At 48.1% G+C, this 19983-nt stretch overlaps 1 protein-coding gene across 1 annotated transcript in view; it reads left to right on the top strand.

The window, feature by feature from the left end:
• The window catches only part of BMERB1 (bMERB domain containing 1), a 111628-nt gene that overhangs the window by 48756 nt on the left and 42889 nt on the right, over positions 1-19983 (top strand). The window contains exon 2 of the mRNA XM_070566709.1: positions 15520-15643. Within this exon, the coding sequence (XP_070422810.1) occupies positions 15520-15643 (124 nt within the window). The remainder of the gene's footprint in view (positions 1-15519; positions 15644-19983) is intronic.

The following is a 19983-nucleotide window of genomic DNA, read 5'->3' as shown; positions in this document are numbered from 1 at the left end:
AAAAGGGAGTGCACTGAACTTAACCGCTAGGCCACGGGGCTGGCCTCAAAGTAATTCTTAAGCCATGTAGTGTATTTTAAGGTGGCATATTCTGTTACCCCTCACAGGGAACACTTCAGGACACACTCCAGGCCTCACTGAGCCCTGGGCCAGTGTTTCAGACCCTGCCTTGTGTGCCTGATGTGTGTGCCCCAAAATGCTCTACTTCCTTGAGACTCATCCATCATATCCCAGGCCAGTAGGCCCTGTCTGTGGGAGACAGATGGCCAGCAACCTTGGGGCTGTCACACCCTCTGCAAAGATCCACAGAGAGTGGGAGCTGCAGAGATGGCTGTGGCTAAGTTCAAAGAAGCAGCAAGCGTCTGCATAATGCAGTAGTGCAATAATTGATTGCATTTATTTTATTGCATTTATTGATCGCTTGCTATGACCAGGCCCTGGACTAAGCACTTAGCACACATTATGTTGCATTTAAGCCTCCAACAACTCACTGAGGCCCTAGCAGGAGGCTGGGCTCCCTACCTCTGTGCCCGCTCCCTTAACAGTGCGCTCTCTCACGGGAGATGGTGACATTTAAAAACACCATCAGATCTCATCTCTCCCCGCTTAAAACCCTTCTGTGGGTCACCCACTGGGAATAAAATCTGAACTCTCCACCACGGCCTTCTAGCACTGCATCACCCACCCCTTCATGCCTCTCCATCCTGTAACACTCCTACCCTTTCTCTGGGCTTCTGCACTTGCTGTTCCATCTTCCTATAGCGTTCTTTCCTTCCGTCGCCCCAGGCCGGCTCCTCTTGGTCATTCAGTGTCCGCTCAAATGTCGGTTTCTTGGAGAGGTCTTCCCTGATGCCACTGTCTGGAGTCCCCCGTCAATAGATTTCTAGCCCATAACCACATTTTACTCTCTACAGAGTCCTGTCAACTTAAAGGAGGTCATTTGTTGATTTTTTTACTAGCCACCCATCTTCCCCACTAGGATGGATGCTTCATTTCTGTACGCCAAGCTCCTAGAACCCTGCCTGGTATCCAGCAGTTATGTTGAATGAATGGCATTTGCCGCAGGTCCCAAAGAGGAGGAACCCCTGAAGGGAGCGGAACCCTGAGTGTTCAAAAGGGATGTGCAGAGAATAAAAATCGGTGCCTATAAAGAGTATCCCAACCGCCTGGACCGTTGCCTAGCTTTTGAGCCCAATATTTTGGGTTTTGGCCTGTTTTGGAAGCCAGGCTGCCCATTGGACTTGAACGCTCAGATTTTGCGTCTCCGGCAGCGTTGCTGGGGAGCTGGCCCTGCCACACCTCCAGTTCTAGCTGGGACACAAGATGTTGCGGGTGTTTGCTCCACTGGCACGTGGTCCTCTTTGCCTTTCAGTGTGGGAAATTTTTTTTCTAATTATAAAAAATAAAATCATACTCTGCTCTCAAGGAAGCATGTGTAACTCCCCACCCTGTAAGTGTGGGCTGTGCTTACTGGCTTCTTTCCAAAGAGAGCAATGTGGAAAGGGGTAGGGGGGAGAGCAACTTTACTGTGGAGAATGCAGGCGGGTGATCAAGGTCAACATCAACAGTGACAAGTCCTCTTTAGAGCATGTGTCCTTGATAGAAAGTGACGAAAATGGCACTTTCCCCCGTGGTCTTCCTCCTGCAAACCCATAAGCCCAGTCTACTCATCAGAAAAACAGACAAATCCCAGCTGGGGGACATTTTACAAAATACCTGATGAGTACTCCTCAAAACTGTCAAGGTCATCATCAGAAACAAGGACAGTCCGAGAAACGGTCACAGCCAAGAGGAGCCTAACGGGACGTGATGACTAAATGTCATGTGGCACCTGGATGCGATCCTGGGACAGAAAAGGGATATTAGGTAAAAACCAAGGAAATCTGAACCAAGCGTGGACTTCGGTTAATAAAAAAGATGTCCCTGAGTATTTCCTGTCCTGATGGCTTTACCTTTGTGGCTGGTCTCTGTTTAGGGCCTCATCTTACTTCTCATGCTGGGCTTTGCATCCAGCATCTCCATGTGTGCCTTTGCGTCCCTGCTTTGCCATCATCCAACTCTCCCTCTGGCTTCCAGCTTGGAGTCCATGTTGGTGAGCATTGAACTTGCCCCACCCCCAGCCCCGTGCTTGCACACGGCCCGTGCGCTGGCTTCCCTGGCTGGTTTCTCTGACCCTCAAGCATCCCAAATCACACCCAAACCACCCCCATTCAATCAAGGATTTATTCCACGCTATTCCCCAGTCTTGAACTTTCTAAATGAAGCTAATGTTCTCCACGCAGTTTATCTCCCCAGTTAGATTTCCAGCCGGTGAGGGATGAAGTGAGCCATGTGATTTCCAGGCTAAGCAATTTTTAAAACCTGAAATATTACTTTAGACAGTCTCAATTTATCTTCCTCTAGATTCTAATCATTCTAGCCCCACCAAGCGTGATTTTAAGCAGCGCCGTCTCATTCTCTACCCATCCTCGCGTGACCCAGGCCCTTTGCCTACTCCTGAATTGGTCTGTAAATGGGAAGTGTTAGGGAGTCTTAGTAAAGACGCCTGGATCACAGCTCGGGATAGATTCATAATTGTCTGTATTCATGAAGTCACTCTGAGATTGCAAAACCAATGGATATTTTTAAAATTGAACCTTGAATAATAGGATGAACCTGCAGAAGTGCCAAAAAACATTAGCTGTTTGTACAATTTTAATTGGACAATGATCTAATTGTTATTAGAGGGTTATCAATTTCCAGAGTTTTAATTCGGCACTCCTGACAATTCCGTCTGAATTAGGAGGAACACTTTATTCTCTTGTATGGTCTCAAAGGACCTCAGAGACCAGTCTGAGCCCTTCTGCTTGGACTTGACAAGGAGGTTTGGTGACTCACCGAAGGTCACTTAGAAGTGTTGGCGTGAGGACGCCAAGTAATGAAAAATGACGTTACAGGTGGTCAAATGAATCTTTCAGAAGTCATGCGTCATCTCCTTCAAAGCCCCAGCCTGGAGGTAACACACATTATTCAAAGGAAAACCATTCTGGAAATCTCTCTTGGGAACTGCAGTGTCAGTCTGTGAACACCCTCCATGGTAATACACCTTTGCCTCGGAAAACGGGTCTGATTTTTTGGGACTACCAAGAGTCATTCTGAGCCAAGCTGTGCAAATAAAGTGGTAATCAAATCATGTGAATCCAAAAAAGTGAATATAAATGTGTTAAATTGCTTTTCTTGAATGGCTCACGAGCTGATTTGAAAGCAATTATCAAAGAAGAGTCTGCTTATTAATACCTCTCCTCATTCCATAAAGGATTTAACAGTCATATTGGAGTCTCAGAAAAGTTTTAAAAGGCTTGAGGAATGTCGGTATTATTAGAAGCCTAAAGTGTTTCAGGATGATTCTGTGAAGGATAATATTCTAGAATACTTCTTTTAAAAGAAGAATTTATTTCCATTACCTTAATATCACTTCTCCCCCTCTCCTCCCCTCCCTCCAGGCTTAATGCTGGTTTTGTGGATAATGCAGGAGGGACACATGGCTTTTGGTGCTTCTCATCCTTCTTAAGAAGGCATGGGATGGGATGGTGTGTGAGGTGGGGTATCCCCATCGAAGGGAGTTCCAGGGAGGGAGGTAAAGTTGGGATAGGGGCTCCCCAGGGGCTGATCTCCTCTGTCCTTCCCCACCCCTAGCTCCAGCTGTAGTGGAGGTCTGAGGTTGGGTGCTATCTCCTTTGGTGGTTGTGGTGATGGTGATGATGACGGTGTCCGTGATGATGTAGTGATGATGATAATGATGATGGTGATGGTAATGATGATGGTGATGGTAATGATGATGGTGATGGTGATGGTGATGATAGTGATGGTGATGGTAATGATGATTATGGTGATGGTGATGATGGTGATGGTGATGGTGATGATGATGGTGATGGTGATGGCGATGGTGATGATGGTGACGGTAATGATGATGGTGATGGTGATGGTGATGATGATGATGGTGATGGTGATAGTAATGATGGTGATGGTGATGGTAATGATGATGGCGATGGTGATGGTTAGATGGTAATGGTGATAGTGATGGTAATGATGGTGATGGTAATGATGATAGTGATGGTGATGATGATGATGGTGATGGTAATGATGGTGATGGTAATGATGATGGTGATGATGATGATGATGATGGTGATGGTGATGGTGATGGTAATGATGATGGTGATGGTGATGATGATGATGGTGCTGATGGTGATGGTAATGATGATGGTGATGATGAATGGTGATGGTGATGGTGATGGTAATGATGATGGTGATGGTGATGATGATGATGGTGATCTGATGATGGTGGTGTTGGTGATGGTGATTATGATAATCGATACTGAAACCTCATCTGTCCTTATGATGTACCAGCCTTACACACACTCTCCCATTTAAGCCTCCCCACAACCAGTGAGTAGCTTCTGTTATTATCCCCACTTAACAGATAATGGATACTGAAGGTGGGAAAGGTTGTATAATCCCTTACCAGCTATGCAAATAGTTATCATGGAATGAACAAATATTGCAGGCAAGGATTATTAGACTCATTTTACAAATAAGAAAGGGAAACTCAGGGAATTTAAATAACTTGTCCAGGGGCACAGCCAGCAAGGGGAGAGCCAACATTCGGACTTGAGTCATTCTGTCAGCTCAGTGGTGCTGTGCCGTGGCTACTGCACTGAGCTGGGTGGTGTAGACAATGCCCCGTGAGCAGGAGGGCAGTCTCCCTGCTTGGCTGTCCCACCTCCTTCACTGAGTCTAGGTCCCTCCGTACAGACCACAGTTCCTACCCTCGGGGATGATGATGAACTCATCCTGGGACCCTCCATGGTAGGCTTATTTGGACTTCTCTGTTATGTAGACTGTGATAGGCTGAATAACGGCCCCCCAAGGTGTCCAGAGCTTATCCGTGGAACCTATGACCGTGTTACCTTACGTGGCAAACGGGAATTAAGATGCTCCCTGGAGCACTACTGAAAAAGTGGGTCTAAACCACTGCTTCTTAACCAGGGCTGTTTTGGTCCTCCATGGGACATTTGCAAATGTTTGAAGACATTTTGGGTTGGTGGGAGGATGCTACTGGCATGTAGTGGGTAGAGGCCTGAGGGGCTGCTAAGTATCCTGGAATGCACAGGACAGTCGTGCAGCAAAGAATGACCCAGCCCCACATGTCAATAGTGCCGTGGGTGAGAAGCCCAGATCCAAACAAGGTGCTTAGAGGCTGCTGGGCAGAGACGAGCTAGAATTCTTGCCTTAGCTTTGGTTCCTGAGCTTTCAGAATGAGCCTTCAGATGTCCTTGCATGCTATTCCCTTACCCCCAGTTTGCAGATAAGGAAACTGAGGCTTGGAGAGGTTAAGTCATTTGCTCAAGGTCAGCAGCTAGCAAGAGGCAGAGCCAGGATGTAAACCCAAGTGGCCTTGACTCCAACACCTGTTTCTTAACCCCGTTGCTCATTGTGCATTCTCCCTAATCACTTTTGTGATTTGAACGAGTGAGATGTGGCTGAGAAAATAGCAACTCGGAGAAGCTAAAAGACGTGCTCAAAATCACACTGGAGAATAATAACCATGGCCAAGGCGTGGAGGCAAGTCAGCTTCCTCAGCTGCAAAACCTTCCTCGCGGGATGATTGTGAATATAAAGAGACATCACGTGAGGGTCGGGGAGGCGCTGGGCAGCGGGAGGTATGATCACTCGCGGAGCCCAGCGCATCCTCCCTCACAAGGCAGGCGGGTGCGGGGGGTGGGGAGTGGGGAGGGAATGGAGCAGCCAGGAGCATCTGAATTAAAAGCAGTTACTTCGTCTTCTTGGGAAATGGTGACTCATTAAAAGCAACCGGCTGTTTCCCATTATATTCACGTTATGGCGAGAAGGCGAGATGCTTGGTATATCCCATAATAGGATGTTTGGGGGTTGAAATGAGCTTCTTTCCTACATGAATGATTGATGACAATTAAAGGCTGGGGTGTCACCAGGAGCCTTAAAATGCATCAGGATATCTGTTCCGCAGTGATGGGACTCAGATATCTTTCCCTGATGTTTAAGACTCTGTTGGGTTGATACCAGTAAGATGTGCCCATGTGTACTCAGGGTGGTGAGCTAAGGTGCTGGCCCCTTGACGGAGGGCTGGGGGCGCCCCTCTGGACCCTCCTTTTGGGGCAGGCATGGGTCTATTGCAGTTGGAGGATTGGAGTCCTACCTAGGGGGCAGATGACTGGTCCAAAAGACCAGTTTGTCTTTCTCCATTATCTGGAGATCCTGATTTTGTTCCCTCCCCCACGTTCGTCTGGCTTTCTCCAGGGAAAGGACATGTGATGTGTTAAAAATGATACTGACCCCTCTTCGTCGTGCCCACGCACTGCACCAGGCCCTTGACATGTTACCTTATTTCATCTCCCAGCAGCAACTCCGTGAGGCAGGAGCTACGGTCCCATTTTACAGCAGAGGAGACTGAGACTCGAGAAGATGAAGTGACATGTCCAGATCACACAATTAGTGGTAGAGCCAGGAATTGAACTGGAATCTGTCCAAATCGACTGTCAGGGGTAGCTGCTGGTGAGCCAGTGACCGCCACAGAGCACTGAAGCAAATTTACTCCCGCACATGTAAGCTCCTTGCTAGAAGGTCAACTCAACCAGGGCTGGGTTTTGTCTGTTTTGTTCCATCCCCATTGCTTAGAGCAATGTCTGGCATGAAGCGGGTTTTCAATGCATATTTATCAAATGCACAAGAAGAGCAAATATTACAGAGAACTTTCTATCTGTCTGGCATTTACACTAATTACCTAAGAGATGGGTATGACTGTCCCCACTTTGCAAATGAAGAAACTGAGGCCCAGAGTCATCAGCTGATGGGACCAAGGTCACCATGAGAGCCAGGCCCTGACACTCGAGAGCTCATGCCCGTAACGGCTCCCTTCACTTGCCCTCTTCAAGGGCTGGCCTGGCTCTCGTGGCACCTGCACACGCCAACTCTTCTTCTTTTCTCTTTCTTTCTTGATTTTAAATCCACTTGGATAGGTGACACGTGTCCACGGGAAAATTTCAAATGACATAGCCAACCGCGATATGCCAATGTCTGCGTCTTGGTGATGTTTACAATGGTGGGAGCTGAGTGATACACGGGGAATCCCTGTAGTATCTTTGCAACTTTTCCATGAAACTAAAATTAATCCAGGGGCTGGCCCTGTGGCCGAGTGGTTAAGCTCGCGCGCTCCGCTGCAGGCAGCCCAGTGTTTCGTTGGTTCGAATCCTGGGTGCGGACATGTCACTGCTCATCAAACCACGCTGAGGCAGTGTCCCACATGCCACAACTAGAAGGACCCATAATGAAGAATATACAACTATGTACTGGGGGGCTTTGGGGAGAAAAAAGGAAAAAAATATAACTTTAGAAAAATAAAAATAAAAAATAAAATTAATCCAAAATTAAAAGTTTAAAAAAAATTTGAAACAATCGAAAAGGACGTATTAGGTGGAAGGGGATTGTCCCCAACACTGATCCCCCAGTCCCCCACATCCTCCAAAACCAACCGTGGTGGCCCTTCTCTCGTGTGCCCTTCTGACAATGTTCCAAGGATGCTGGACGCCTGGTAAACATGGATGGAACTGAGATGAATGGGTCCACCTTCATTTAAATGCTTCTGTGATAAGAGCTGGGCTGAAATAATGACTCAAAATGTCTGATTCATCTTTGGGTGAACATCTTGACGCATGGTTGAGAATTTTACGGCAGGCCTGAGTTCTCATTTATTTTCCAATGAGAGCTCCAGAGTTTGGGCCCACTGCTGTTTGTCGAGGGGCCTTCAGAACCACATCCTGCCGTGTCATTCCGTATGCTGCTCCACGTGGATGTGAGCTGACCTATAGGACCTCTAAGACCCTTGCAACTCAAAGAGCTGGAATTCCATTCTACAATAGCTTTCCCGATGGGGGGGTGGGGGGGTATCCTAGCGGTGCTCAGATGCCTCTAGCATCAACAAACATTGAATTATATTGTGGGAAAATTACTCTTTTTTCCAATTATCCACCTTTCCGATTACCAAAGAAGAAAAGCCTCAATTTGGTGGTTTATCTTTAATGCCTCTCTCGTACCTCTTCACTTTCTAGTACTTGCTCATCCAACTTGTTAAGAAAGAAAAGTCAGGCGTCAATCTGAGCCTAGACTACAATATTTTGCCGGAATTTAATAACATCACTTTGTTTCCATTGGATTTATTTTTATGGCTATTTTCTAATTAGGACAAATGGTAGTGACTTGTTATTTATGGGTGTGATATGAAGTTTCCTTTAAGGAGTTCATTTGAGTAAAAAAAAAGAATCGACATAAAGAAATATTGAATAAATGACAGTACAGATAGTGTATTGGTCTGCTCCAGCTGCTGGAACAAAATACCACAGACTGAGTGACTCACAAACCATAGGCATTTATTTCTCACAATTCTGGAGGCTGGGAAGTCCAAGATCAAGGCACCAGCAAATCTGGTGTTTCGTAAGGATGCTCTTCCTGGCTTGTGGATGGCCCTCTTCTTGTTGTGTCCTCACATGGCAGAGAGCAGGGAGAGGAAGCAAGTTCTTGTGACTCTTCTTTGTTTTTTTAAAGATTTTATTTTTTCTTTTTCTCCCCAAAGCCCCCCGGTGCATAGTTGTATATTTTTTTAGTTGTGGGTCCTTCTGGTTGTGGTATGTGGGACGCCACCCGAGCATGGCCTGATGAGCGGTGCCATGTTGGCACCCAGGATCCGAACCGGCGAAATCCTGGGCTGCCAAAGCAGAGTGCGTGAACCCAACCACTTGGCCACGGGGCCGGCCCCGCTGTGTCTCTCCTTATAAAGGCACTAATCCCATTCACAAGGGCTCCACCCTCATGACCTAATCACCTCCCGAAGGCCCCGCCTCCAAACACCATCACACTGGGCATTAGGTTTCAACATCTGAACGTGCAAGGAACACAAACATTCAGTCCATAACGGACCATATGTGGCCTTGGTGAATTCTGTTCCATGAAGGACCTCTCTCTGGCCCCCAGCAGTCTTACTTTCTCGCCTATATTTAAATTACAAGTTTCTAGGAGATTGCCAGCCCTCATTCACCTCCCCCACTGCCGCCGCTTCTGTCTCTGGGTAGCTTTAAGCTTTAAAATTTCAAGACAAATGATTAAACCTGCTGGCGCATGCCAGTCATGCCCAGAGGCTCAGCTCTTGTTTGCTGGTGCTGCTGCGCTTCTGAAGCATGCATCTCCCCGGTGTGGCATTTGGGGATAAAAAGATGGATTTAGCTGCTTCATCCCCCAGAAGTGACTCAGCTCCTGGAAGCTTGGTGACAGCAATGGCAGTTGGAGCCCTGGGGACTTCTGTCACTAGAGTCTTGTGGCAACTATGAACGCTTGCCCATCTCCTTCCAGGATTTGTCCTCCTCGTGGACACTTCCATTGGCAGCTGTTGGATGCCTGCTTTCTGGCTGGAAAATGTTGTCGAGAGAACTTGTGTTGTCACACAAGTTCACAGTGGAAAGAAACTGACCATGTATGGTGTTCATTCATTCTCGTCCTGTACCAGCGTTTCTCAGAGTCTGATCTGAGATCTCCTGTGTGAAGTTCCCTGGTCATGATCCCCGAAACCCAGGCTTATCCTCATCCCTGGGGGTAGAGACCGGGAAGCTGACTATTTAACAAGGTAATAATCATGATATTTGCCAAGCCCGCTGGTGCTTGAGAACCGCTGCTCTCTAGGCACCTTATGCAACAGAATATACTCAGTTCTCTCTATTGTTAAGATGATGGTGGTACGTCTTAAGTAGGGTGATAGTTCTTAAGTGGATGTGATTGACTACAACCAAAGCTTTGGAGCAGGAAAGGTCTGATTTTAAATCTCAGCCCCACCATTTAGTCCTTTTCCTGAGCCTCAACTTGCTCATCTGTGAAATGAGGATGCTAACAGTACTTGCCTCCTAGGGCTGTTTCGAGAATCAAACAAGGTAATTTGATCCTGGCTAGTGATAAGCGCTCAATAAACGTTAGCTATTATTGTTACTGGGTAAACCTGGTTTTTTAAACCTTTAGGCTGGGGAAATTATAGCATCCACCAAACTAGAACAGGCGTTGGCAAACTTTTCTGTAAAGGTCCAGGTAGTAAACGTTTGAGGTTTTGTGGGCCGTACAGTCTCTGTTGCAATTACTCAGTTCTGCTGTGGTGGTGGAAAAGCAGCCATAAATAATACACAAATGAATGCGCAGGGCCAGTGTTCCAATAAAACTTTATTTATAACATCAAGCAGGGGGCTGGATTTGGCCCATGGCAGTAGTTTGCTAACCCCTCACCCAGGGAGTTGTGAAGATTAAATGCGATAAGGCATATCATGAGCCTAGCACAGTGCCTGGCACAGAGCACTCCCTCCAAGAAAGGATTCTGAGTATTATCTATCTGATTTGAGGTCTAGGCTTCACTCCTTTCTCCAGGAGAAGGAGAGCATCCTCAAGCAAGCCTTTTCAGCAGAGGTACCAGCCCTGTTCTCGGCCCCAAATCAAAGCTAAATGTTCATCTCGGCACCTGGCGCCTGGCAGTGCCACCGCCCCCATCCTCCCCCAGGGCTGGAGGTAAAATGCCAATCCATGGGGTGTGATTAATCCCCTTCGTTCGTCCTACGCTTCGCCCCAGGGTGTGTTGCCATTTTCAGCGTCTGGCCCGTGGAAATCAGGTTGCCCATCTGAACCAAGAAGTGAGAAATGAGGATACTTTTATCTGCGAGGTGGTTCACTATGTGCTTTCGCATCCACAAATGCCTTTAACCCTGGCCCGGAGGCTGTGTCAGGCAGGTAAGGCATTTGGCTAAGGATGAGAGAGAGAGAGAGAGAGCACTGGTTGAATTTCTGTCTCTGCAACATTCTGGTTGTGTGGTGTCGGGCGAGTCACTTTCCGTCGCTAAGCCTCAGATTCCTCATCTGGAAAATAGGGATTAAATGAGATAATACATAGAAAGCCTCCAGCACAGCATGACCCATGACAGCTATTGAACCCCATTTTGCAAAGGAAGGAAGTGATGTAAGAGGTAAAGAGGCTCATTCAAGGTCATGCCGCTGGTGATGGGCCTCAGACCGGAGATCTCTAACTCTGGCCCCCAGCTGGTTTTCACCAGGCCCCACCCCCAGGCCACTTGCTGGGACTTTGCTGCTTCCAGCCAGGGCTCTGCTCCAAGTGCAGTGACAGAAGCTCTTGGGGGGAGTGCCATCGCTGTCAGGGAGGTTGCTAGCCCGTGGCTGTCCATCACGGAAGCGGGTTATGGTGTCCTCGCCAAATTCATACCCCCCCAGGACCTCAGAATGTGACCTGATTTAGAAATAGGGTCTTGGCAGAGGTCACTCAGATAAAGATCAAAATGAGATCATCATGGAGTAGGGTGGGCCCTAAATCCAATGACACAGAAAAGGACAGAGAAGGACACAGAGCCTTGGGGAGGAAGTCCTTGTGAAAATCGCGGCAGAGGTTGCAGTGATCCTGGCAAGGAGCCCCCAGGATCTGGAAGAAGCAAGGAGGGGCCCTTCCCTGGAGCCTTGGAGGGAGCGGGGCCCTGCCAACACCTTCATTTGGGACTTCTGACCTCCAGAACCACGAAGGAATAAATTCCTGTTGTTTGAAGCCACCACTTCATGGTGATTTGTTATGGCAGCTCCAGGAAACTTAGACACTGCCCTTGACTCTAAGACATGAATGGATGGGGGCGCCGGACTTAGAACGCCTGCGTGGACAAGGGCAGCGGTGATGGGGCAAAGAGTGTGCGTTCTGGAGGCGGAGATGGGCTCAGCTCCTTCCTTTGCCAGCTCTGAGCCTTCGTTTCCTTATTTGTAAAAAGAGAACATCTCGATCCTGCTGGCTTATGGCGAGGATTAAAAGCTTGTGGCGTGGCAGAGCTGGCCCCTTGGTAATAACAAAGGCAATCATAACGGTGCGTGGAGCGTGACAAGCCTTGGTTAGCTGAATCCTCGCAACTGGCCTGGGTGGCGGGTTCTCTTCTTATCCCCATCTTACGGAGGAGGAAACTGAGTCACCGAAAGGTTGACTAACTCTCCAAGGCCACACAGCTAGTGAGGAGCAGACCCACGACTCAACCCCAGGCGATGTGACTGCAGAATGTTCCCTATCTGCCACCCCCAGGGCACCCCCACCTCCTCTTGCTCTGTGCCCAGCGTCAAAGCTGGTTCTCCAGCCTGGTGGGAGCCCAGCACAGGAACGCTCAATTAACAGTAATATTTTAATCTTGTTCCTTCCTCCTTCCTCCAGCCAGGCCTCAGTGCTCCAATCCCATGAGCCATCTCGGCTTGGCATCCTGGGCTGTAGGACCCCAAATCTGATTCCAGGAGCCTTGAGGCCATCACCCCCCAACATGTCACATGGAAAATTTGCTCAAAATTCCCTTTAGACGTCTCTTCCGCTTCTCAGGTCCCAGTCCTGAGAGAGCCTCTCTGATCTCTCTCCTCTCCCTTCTCTTTCTAACATTCACTCCCTTCCCTCCCCTGCACCCACAGCAGCTCAGCCTGACGGCAGGATCAGCTTCAGGACCCGCCATCTTTGGCAGGCACAAGGAGGCAACTGTGAATATCCCTCATTCCGTGTTGTCTCTCTTTCCCCCACCTCTCCTGTCTTCCTCCCCACAACCCATCTAGACAATTGTCCAGTGCCCTTGTCCCCCACTCCACCCCAGACTCTGCACTGTCTGTGTCGTGATATTTGAAAGCAGAGAGAAGCAGACGTTGCTGGGGAGCCGAACCGAGGGGGGCGAGAATCTCCAATAGGCCTATGACTGTCATGCCCAAATTTCTTCTCCCTGACTCATTTCTTGGCTTTTTCCATGGTCTTTGTCCTTGTTTATCTCTTGTAAATTGCAAGTTATCTCAGAATTAGGGAGGCCACTGATTGCAACGTGAGAATCAACTACGGGTCATTGCCTTCCTCTTGATTCTTCAGCTGAATGAGGAGAGTGGATTCGTGGAGAGCAGGCAGGTGATTTTGGCGTGTGGAATGGCTGTGTTGAGGGGGAGGTCACTGAAGGGTATGGCAATTTACCCAAAATCTGATGTCTGGTGAAGAACTCGGGGGCGGGAGTTTCCCACAGATGACAAAGCAGTCGTGCGGGCTTCTGGGAGTGGGTGCAATTCCAAGATCCAGGCCAGCAGGAGTTGACTCGAGTGAAGTCTACAAGTCACAGTGCCGCAGCCCCTGGGCATGTGTGCTGCCAGAGCTCCAGGTCAGAGGGAGAGACGGGAGAGAGAGAGGGCAGCTTTCCAAACCATTGCCGTGGACGTAAGGAAAAAGACAAGCGCCAGGGAGCAGGACTGAGGTGCCGGGCGTGGAAGGAGTTCACAGATATAGATGAGGTGATGTTGGCCACGGGGTAATAGATGAGGTGATGTTGGCCACGGAGTAAAGCAAGAACGTCCCCTCTCCCGCGCATCTCCTTCTCTACCTGTAAAGAACTGAGGATATTGCATCCTTGAAAACCCAGCCATTCGTTCTGGAAGGGTGGCCCAAAGGCACCTCTTAGATGCGTGCAAAGATTCGTCTTTGAGAATGCTCATCACATTTATAGGGAGGAAAATGGAAAACAACCTAAATGTCTGGGGGTTGGTGAGGTGATTCATGACACAGCCACAAATAGAAAACTACACAGCCTTTCACAGCCTTGGAAGAGCATCGAAGGATGTGCAAAGTGCTCATGATATGTTAAGTGAAAAGAGCAGGTAAAGAAATGGTGAGACCCTAACTTTATACCCCAGAAACCGTGTAATGGTGGATATATATGCGTGTAATGGTGTATGCGTGTGTACAGGGTTATCCATAAATGTTAATGTATGTGCATACATTAACACTTTTAACTACTAACATTTTGGTGTACATTTTTCCAGTCTTAAAAAATATATATGCAGGGGCCAGCCCTGTGGCCGAGTGGCTGAGTTCACACGCTCCGCTTCAGCAGACTTGAGTTCGCTGGTTTGGATCCTGGGCATGGACCTAGCACCACTCATCTAGTCATGCCACATAGAAGAACTAGAATGACCTACAACTAGAATATACAGCTCTGTACTGGGACTTTGGGGAAGGAAAAAAAAAGGAAGATTGGCAATGCATGTTAGCTCAGGGCCAATCTTCCTCACCAAAAAAAATATATATATATATATGGAGATATATATATATATATATGTATGTGCGTATGTGTGTATATAATATTACACATATAAAATCATATATATTACCATATATAGTGATACCACATGTATAATAATCCTATAAATTATCATACATATATTGGAAGAATGTACACCAAAATGTTAATGACAATATATGTGATTACATACATGTATACACACATGTACACACACGTACATACTGTTATGGACTGAATGTTTGTGTCCCCTTGGATTCACATGTTGAGGAAGCCCTAACCCCATGTTTGGAGACGGGGCCTCTAAGGAAGTAATTAACATTAAATGAGGTCACAAGGGTAGGGCCCTGATCCCACAGGATTAGTGTCTTTCTAAGAAGAGACACCAGAGAACTTGGGCGTTCTCTCTCCGTGTGCACACAAAGCAGAGGCCGTGTGAGCAGACAGCGAGAAGGCAGCCATCTACAAGCCAGGACAAGAGCCCTCACGGGAAACGGGCCCCGCCGGACCTTGATCTGGGACTTCCAGCCTCCAGAACTGTGAGAAAATAAATGTCTGTTGTGTGAGCCACCCAGCCTCTGGTATTTTGTTATGGCAGACCAAGCGCATGCATGCATCCATACGTATATGCAAATATAAGTAGTGTCTCTATATATGATAAGATATAAGATGTGTGGTCATAGATATGGAAAATAAATGGTTATATATGGTAATATGTGTGTTTTTTAAATATATGGCTTATATATATGGCAATATGTATAACTCTAAACATTAGATTGGGAGAATGGCCGTCAAAATGTGGATAGTGGTCACACTGGGCTGTGGGGTCGTGGAGGATCTTTTGTTTGTTCTTTTTCGCCCATCTGTATTATCTGAATGTTCTACAACAAACGTATTATTTCCTATTACTATTACTTAGTATTCCTATAAGATAATTGTTAATAAGTGTTAGTATTAAGCTTTCTTCTGCCTAAAGCTGTTCTTGGTCTTGGAGGCTGGCTGGGACAGGGCAAAGTGGCCGTGGTCAAGGAGACCAGAGGCTCAGAAGCCGGGACCAGGCAGGGACTGCCAAGGTCATATATATAACCTTGAACAGGTTTTGGTGATCCCACCCGGGCCTCCTCTTGCCATCAGAACAGGGTTCCCTTGAAAAACGTGTTTTCCGGTTTCCCAAGGGCCTGCAAACACACACTTGTAACGCGGGCTGAGGTCTGTGTGCCCTCGCCATGTGTGAAGGTTGCTGGAGCGAGGCTGTTCCCTGGAACCGGGACAGGGGCTGTCCCCCGGGGAATTCTTGAAAACCTGTGCAGCCTCGGGGTCTTGACGCCCGTGTTTCGTGTCTCCTGCACAGATCAGCTGGACATCATCTCCATGGCAGAGACAACCATGATGCCGGAGGAGATCGAGCTGGAGATGGCAAAAATTCAGCGTCTCCGGGAAGTCTTGGTCCGCCGGGAGTCTGAGCTCAGGTTTATGTGAGTGCTTCGTGGATGGGGCCGGAAAAAGGAAGGAGCTTGGTGGGGAGGATGCCCGGACAACCTCATGTTTACTGTTCTTTACTGTGGGCCAGGCCCTGGGATAAAGGCGCTATGTACATTTTTTTAAAAATCTCATTTGATTCTCACTACCGCCTAGAGAAGCAGGTATGGTAACCTCCCGTTTTAAACAAGACACTGATTAGGATTGAATTCAGGCCAGTCTGACCCCAAAGCGCAAGGTCTTTCTACGTTACCTGTTGGAGAAGAGGAAAGGGACAAGAGAGAGTGAGATGGAGACCTGGACAGGCCTGAGATCAAAAACAGCTGGGCGAGCTTGGGCAGGTGACTTAGCTTCTCTGAGCTTCAGTTCCCTCCTTTGTAAAAAGGGGGAAAATAATAACACTTCTCTCCTGGGGTCATTAGCAGGCTCAGAGTCACACGATTTGAACATCCACTGTCTGTAGAGCACAGCATTCCTGAGAGATTACAGGTAGTCTGTCAAGAGAAACCGTAATTTTAAAAATTGGGCTCTGGCAGATACACAGGGAGAGTCTAAAAGCAAAAAAAAAAAAGCAAAAGCAGAGGGTTATGAGGCAACCTTTCTGGAAGGCTCCCTACACTGCGTGTCAGCTCCCCACCCAACCTCCCCCCGAAGAAACAGCAACTTCACGCCCTCCAGGCGTAAACCAACCCCCTGTCACTCATTTCTCTCAGCTCCAGGAGGCTGGTTATGGGATTATCCCATCTCACAGATGAGGGGACTGAGGCTCAGAGAAGTGAACCAACCTGCTCAGGGCCTCCCAGCTAATGAATAAGGGAGTTAGGATTCAGACCCAGGTCTTCCTGCCTTCGAAACCCATATTCTCACTACTACGTTATGTAACCTTCTCTCTCGCCCCACGAAATGGACTGCAGTTTCAGCAGCTGCCACTGATTCAGCTCTTTGTGTGTCCCAGACCCTCTGCTAAATGCACGTGCATGAACCCTCCTCCCAGGAGCCCTTAGAGGAAGGTTCTAGAACATTCCGCCTTTATGGATCGGAAGCATCCTCCCTTTCCTCTGGGAATAAGCTGAACCAACACATCATGAGGGTTCACAACCCATCCCTCACTCCCCATGGTTTTTGTTTTATTTTTTGTTTCTCTAAAGAAAGTGATGAAGGATTGGTTGTGTGGGGGACGTGTCAACTAAGACCACGTGTTCTGTTAGGTCGGGTGACTCCAACAACTGAAACAGCCAGGACCGGACATGACAGTTTTGAGTTGCCTGTGGGTTACCCAGGTAGAGGGGGGCTGCAGGAAGTTGTGCGTCTGCGTCAGAAGCGTGGGGGAAACCAACGAACTAAACACGCAGACTTGGGGCTCGCCCGCGTGTAGGCAGTTACCGCATTCAAAGGGTGGGTACCGTCTCCCCACATAGACAAGGAGACAAAAACAGCGACGGTCCAAGTATGGGATCCAGGCAACGCTACTCCTCCTTGTGGATGGAGTCGGGGTAAAGCAGAAAGCCAGCTCTCAAACTTTCAGGGAAAAAATATGGAATAACCCAGAGTTCAGTGGCCACAAAAGGGTTGGGGATCATCATGCTCTATAAATAGTACATACCGTATACATGAAAATTGTCTTTCTTCCTACAGTCTATCTTTAATCCCAATTCATAGATGTGACCTATGCTAATAGCATTGGTTTTTATTCATTCCGGTGGATAGTTTTATGATTCTTCTTCTTTTTCTTAATATGTAACCTTTAGTCAAGATACACTAACTCCACCATATAAAAGATGATTCAATTATTTCCAGGGTCTTGCTTGCGCATCTTGCTTCTATTTTTATAGTTCCAATTTTTACTGTTCTCAAAAAGTATATTGTTTCTAATCAGTTTTAAAACCATAAGTAAGCTTCTGTTCTTACCTATGGTTTGTTTCTAATGTTAAAAACACATCACTGGCATTTATAATACCCTCCCCCTGTTTTAAAAGGAAGGAAATCGAGAACGTGAGTTCTGCTTTAAAATACTGAAGAGCTCCGTTCAGCCAGCAGTCCTCAGAAGGGGCCAGAGGTTGCTTTTGCTGCTACGGGAACTGTGGCTGTCCCTTCGGATTTACTGACCTTTGCATCATGTGTGTGTGCGCACGCATGCATGCAAATGCGTGTGAGGACATGCACACACACACAGATGTACATGTTATCCCCGGCATCTGGCACATGCCTGGCACATGGCAAGTGCTCAGTGACAAGAATAGCTAACATATAAGCTCTAGCTCTGGGCCACGCACTGCCCCGAGCTCTTGACTTGTGGCCTCCCTGAATTTCCCCATCAGCCCGTGAGTCTGACCACTTAGGGACAAATGTCAACAGCAGACGCTTGTTTAAATCAAATTATCTCAAGTATACAGAAGGATGTCCGTGTAGTCAGGACACGGAGTGGGGCTCAGTGACATTCCCCAGGGGAGGGGCCAGCTTCTGGGCCTCCTGAGTCTTGCTAGCAGCCCTCAGACAGCAGTGGAGGATGCTGACGGCTCCCCCAGGCCCAGCCACGCACAGTGTGGAGCTTTGCCGGGAGGTGCACCAGCTCGTCAGTCTCAGAGGTGTGGGATGGACGCTGGGATGGACAGAGTAGAGATCACGGCCCACTCAGACCTGGACAAAGGCCTCATCCATCATCCATGGTCTCCCAGGCTGACAGGCCGCATGTAGATCATTCTTAAATTCAGTCTCCCAGCCATTTCTCAGAGCCAGGCCCTTACAGACTTGTAGGGCCTCTGGTGCATATGGAGCCTGTTCTTGTCTCCATTTTAGAGGAGAGGGAATCAGAGGCTAAGAAATTCGCCGTCGGTTTATTAGCTAATAAATGGAAGCTCAGATGCAGTTTAAATCCAGAGTACTTATTAAGCAAGTGACTGAGGGAAGGAAGGAAGGAAAGGAAGGGGAAAGGAAGGAAGGAAGGAGGGAAGGAGGGAGAGAAAGCGTGAGGGAAGCTCTGAATACATCTACCAAGACAATTCCTTAAAGAACGTAAGCGCCCTGAGGGCCCGGATTTTATGCATCTTCTTCACTCTTGAACTGTGCCTGGCACTTCCTAGGCCAATTAATATTTGTTGAATGTGCAATAAATTATTCTTTCACATGCTATCCTTACGCCAACAACTTCCCTTCACACACGCACATGCACAAACACACACAAACACACACACACGCGCGCACGCGCGCGCGCATGAGACCCCTCGGCACAGGGTAAGAGAGAAATAGAATTTCAGACCATACTAAGCATTTCCGTCTCAGGTGAGGAAGCTCCGGGTGACAGAATGTGACCGCCCTTGGCTGAGACAGTCCCAGTGAGGAGGCTGAGATTGGTTTTGTCACACCTGCTCTGCAGTAATCAAGTTAACATCCATCGGCCCCTGTGGAGACTGAGTCAGACCGTGTGTCATGGCCGAGGTCACCATCTGACTTCTGCGGTCTCCTGCCGTGTTGACTCTTAAGAACCGGTCCAATGACTGCTGCCCCCGCACGCGCGTTACTCACGTTAGCCTTTTGTGGGTTTCCCTTTTCTTGTGCACTCTGTCTTGCTCTGACCCAGGGGCTCACGGCCTCTGCTGGTTCTCCCTCTCCTCTGGCCGGGACGCTGAGGAAATAGAAGAGATGGAGTTACCTACTCCCGGGGGACTAGCATGAACTCATGAGAAGTGGGCTCAGGCGTCATCCTGGCTCTCCCACGTCCTTGGTTGTGACTTGACAGAGTATGTAAGAACTGCTATTTGCCAAAGATTCTGATAGGCCACATACACGCTACACACGTTGTGAGCATTCATTCACTTATTTTAGCTTATGGAACCCTCACAAGAACTCTGACGGGTTGGGTTCTATTCCTTTTATTTTAAGGATGAGGAGACTTGAGATTAGAGTTGTGAAATAACCTGTTCAAGGTCACCAGCTAGCATGAGGTGGAACCAGGATTTGAACCCAAGGTGCCTGTCTCAGAGCCAGAGCCCTTAGCCCTAAGCTGGACTATCATCTTTATTCCCAACACAAGGACCCCTTTTCTCTTTGCCCAGCTCTTCTAGAACGCAAAGGCAAACTCCTGGTCGGATGCCCACCATCCCACAATCCCGCGTTGTGTTTTGTCTTGTGCCGCCATCTTGAATTGAGTGCGGTGGAAGTGGGAAGGATTCGACTGAGTCAGGCTTTGGACTTTTCTGTACTCTTTCTCTGGAGATCAGCGATTTATGTGGAGTCTGAAATGACGAGCTCCAACTCAGACAGTCAAGGTTTGCCAAGTCAGCCTGCTGGGAGGTCGCTGTCGCACCCTATTCCTAAGAGGGGTCTCAGGGACCACAAC

The sequence above is a fragment of the Equus przewalskii genome, chromosome 12 (genome assembly GCF_037783145.1).
Source record: "Equus przewalskii isolate Varuska chromosome 12, EquPr2, whole genome shotgun sequence".
NCBI classification, from domain to species: Eukaryota; Metazoa; Chordata; class Mammalia; order Perissodactyla; family Equidae; genus Equus; species Equus przewalskii.
The sequence above is the reverse complement of the archived record's forward strand: the minus strand, read 5'-3'. Positions and strand labels throughout refer to the sequence as shown.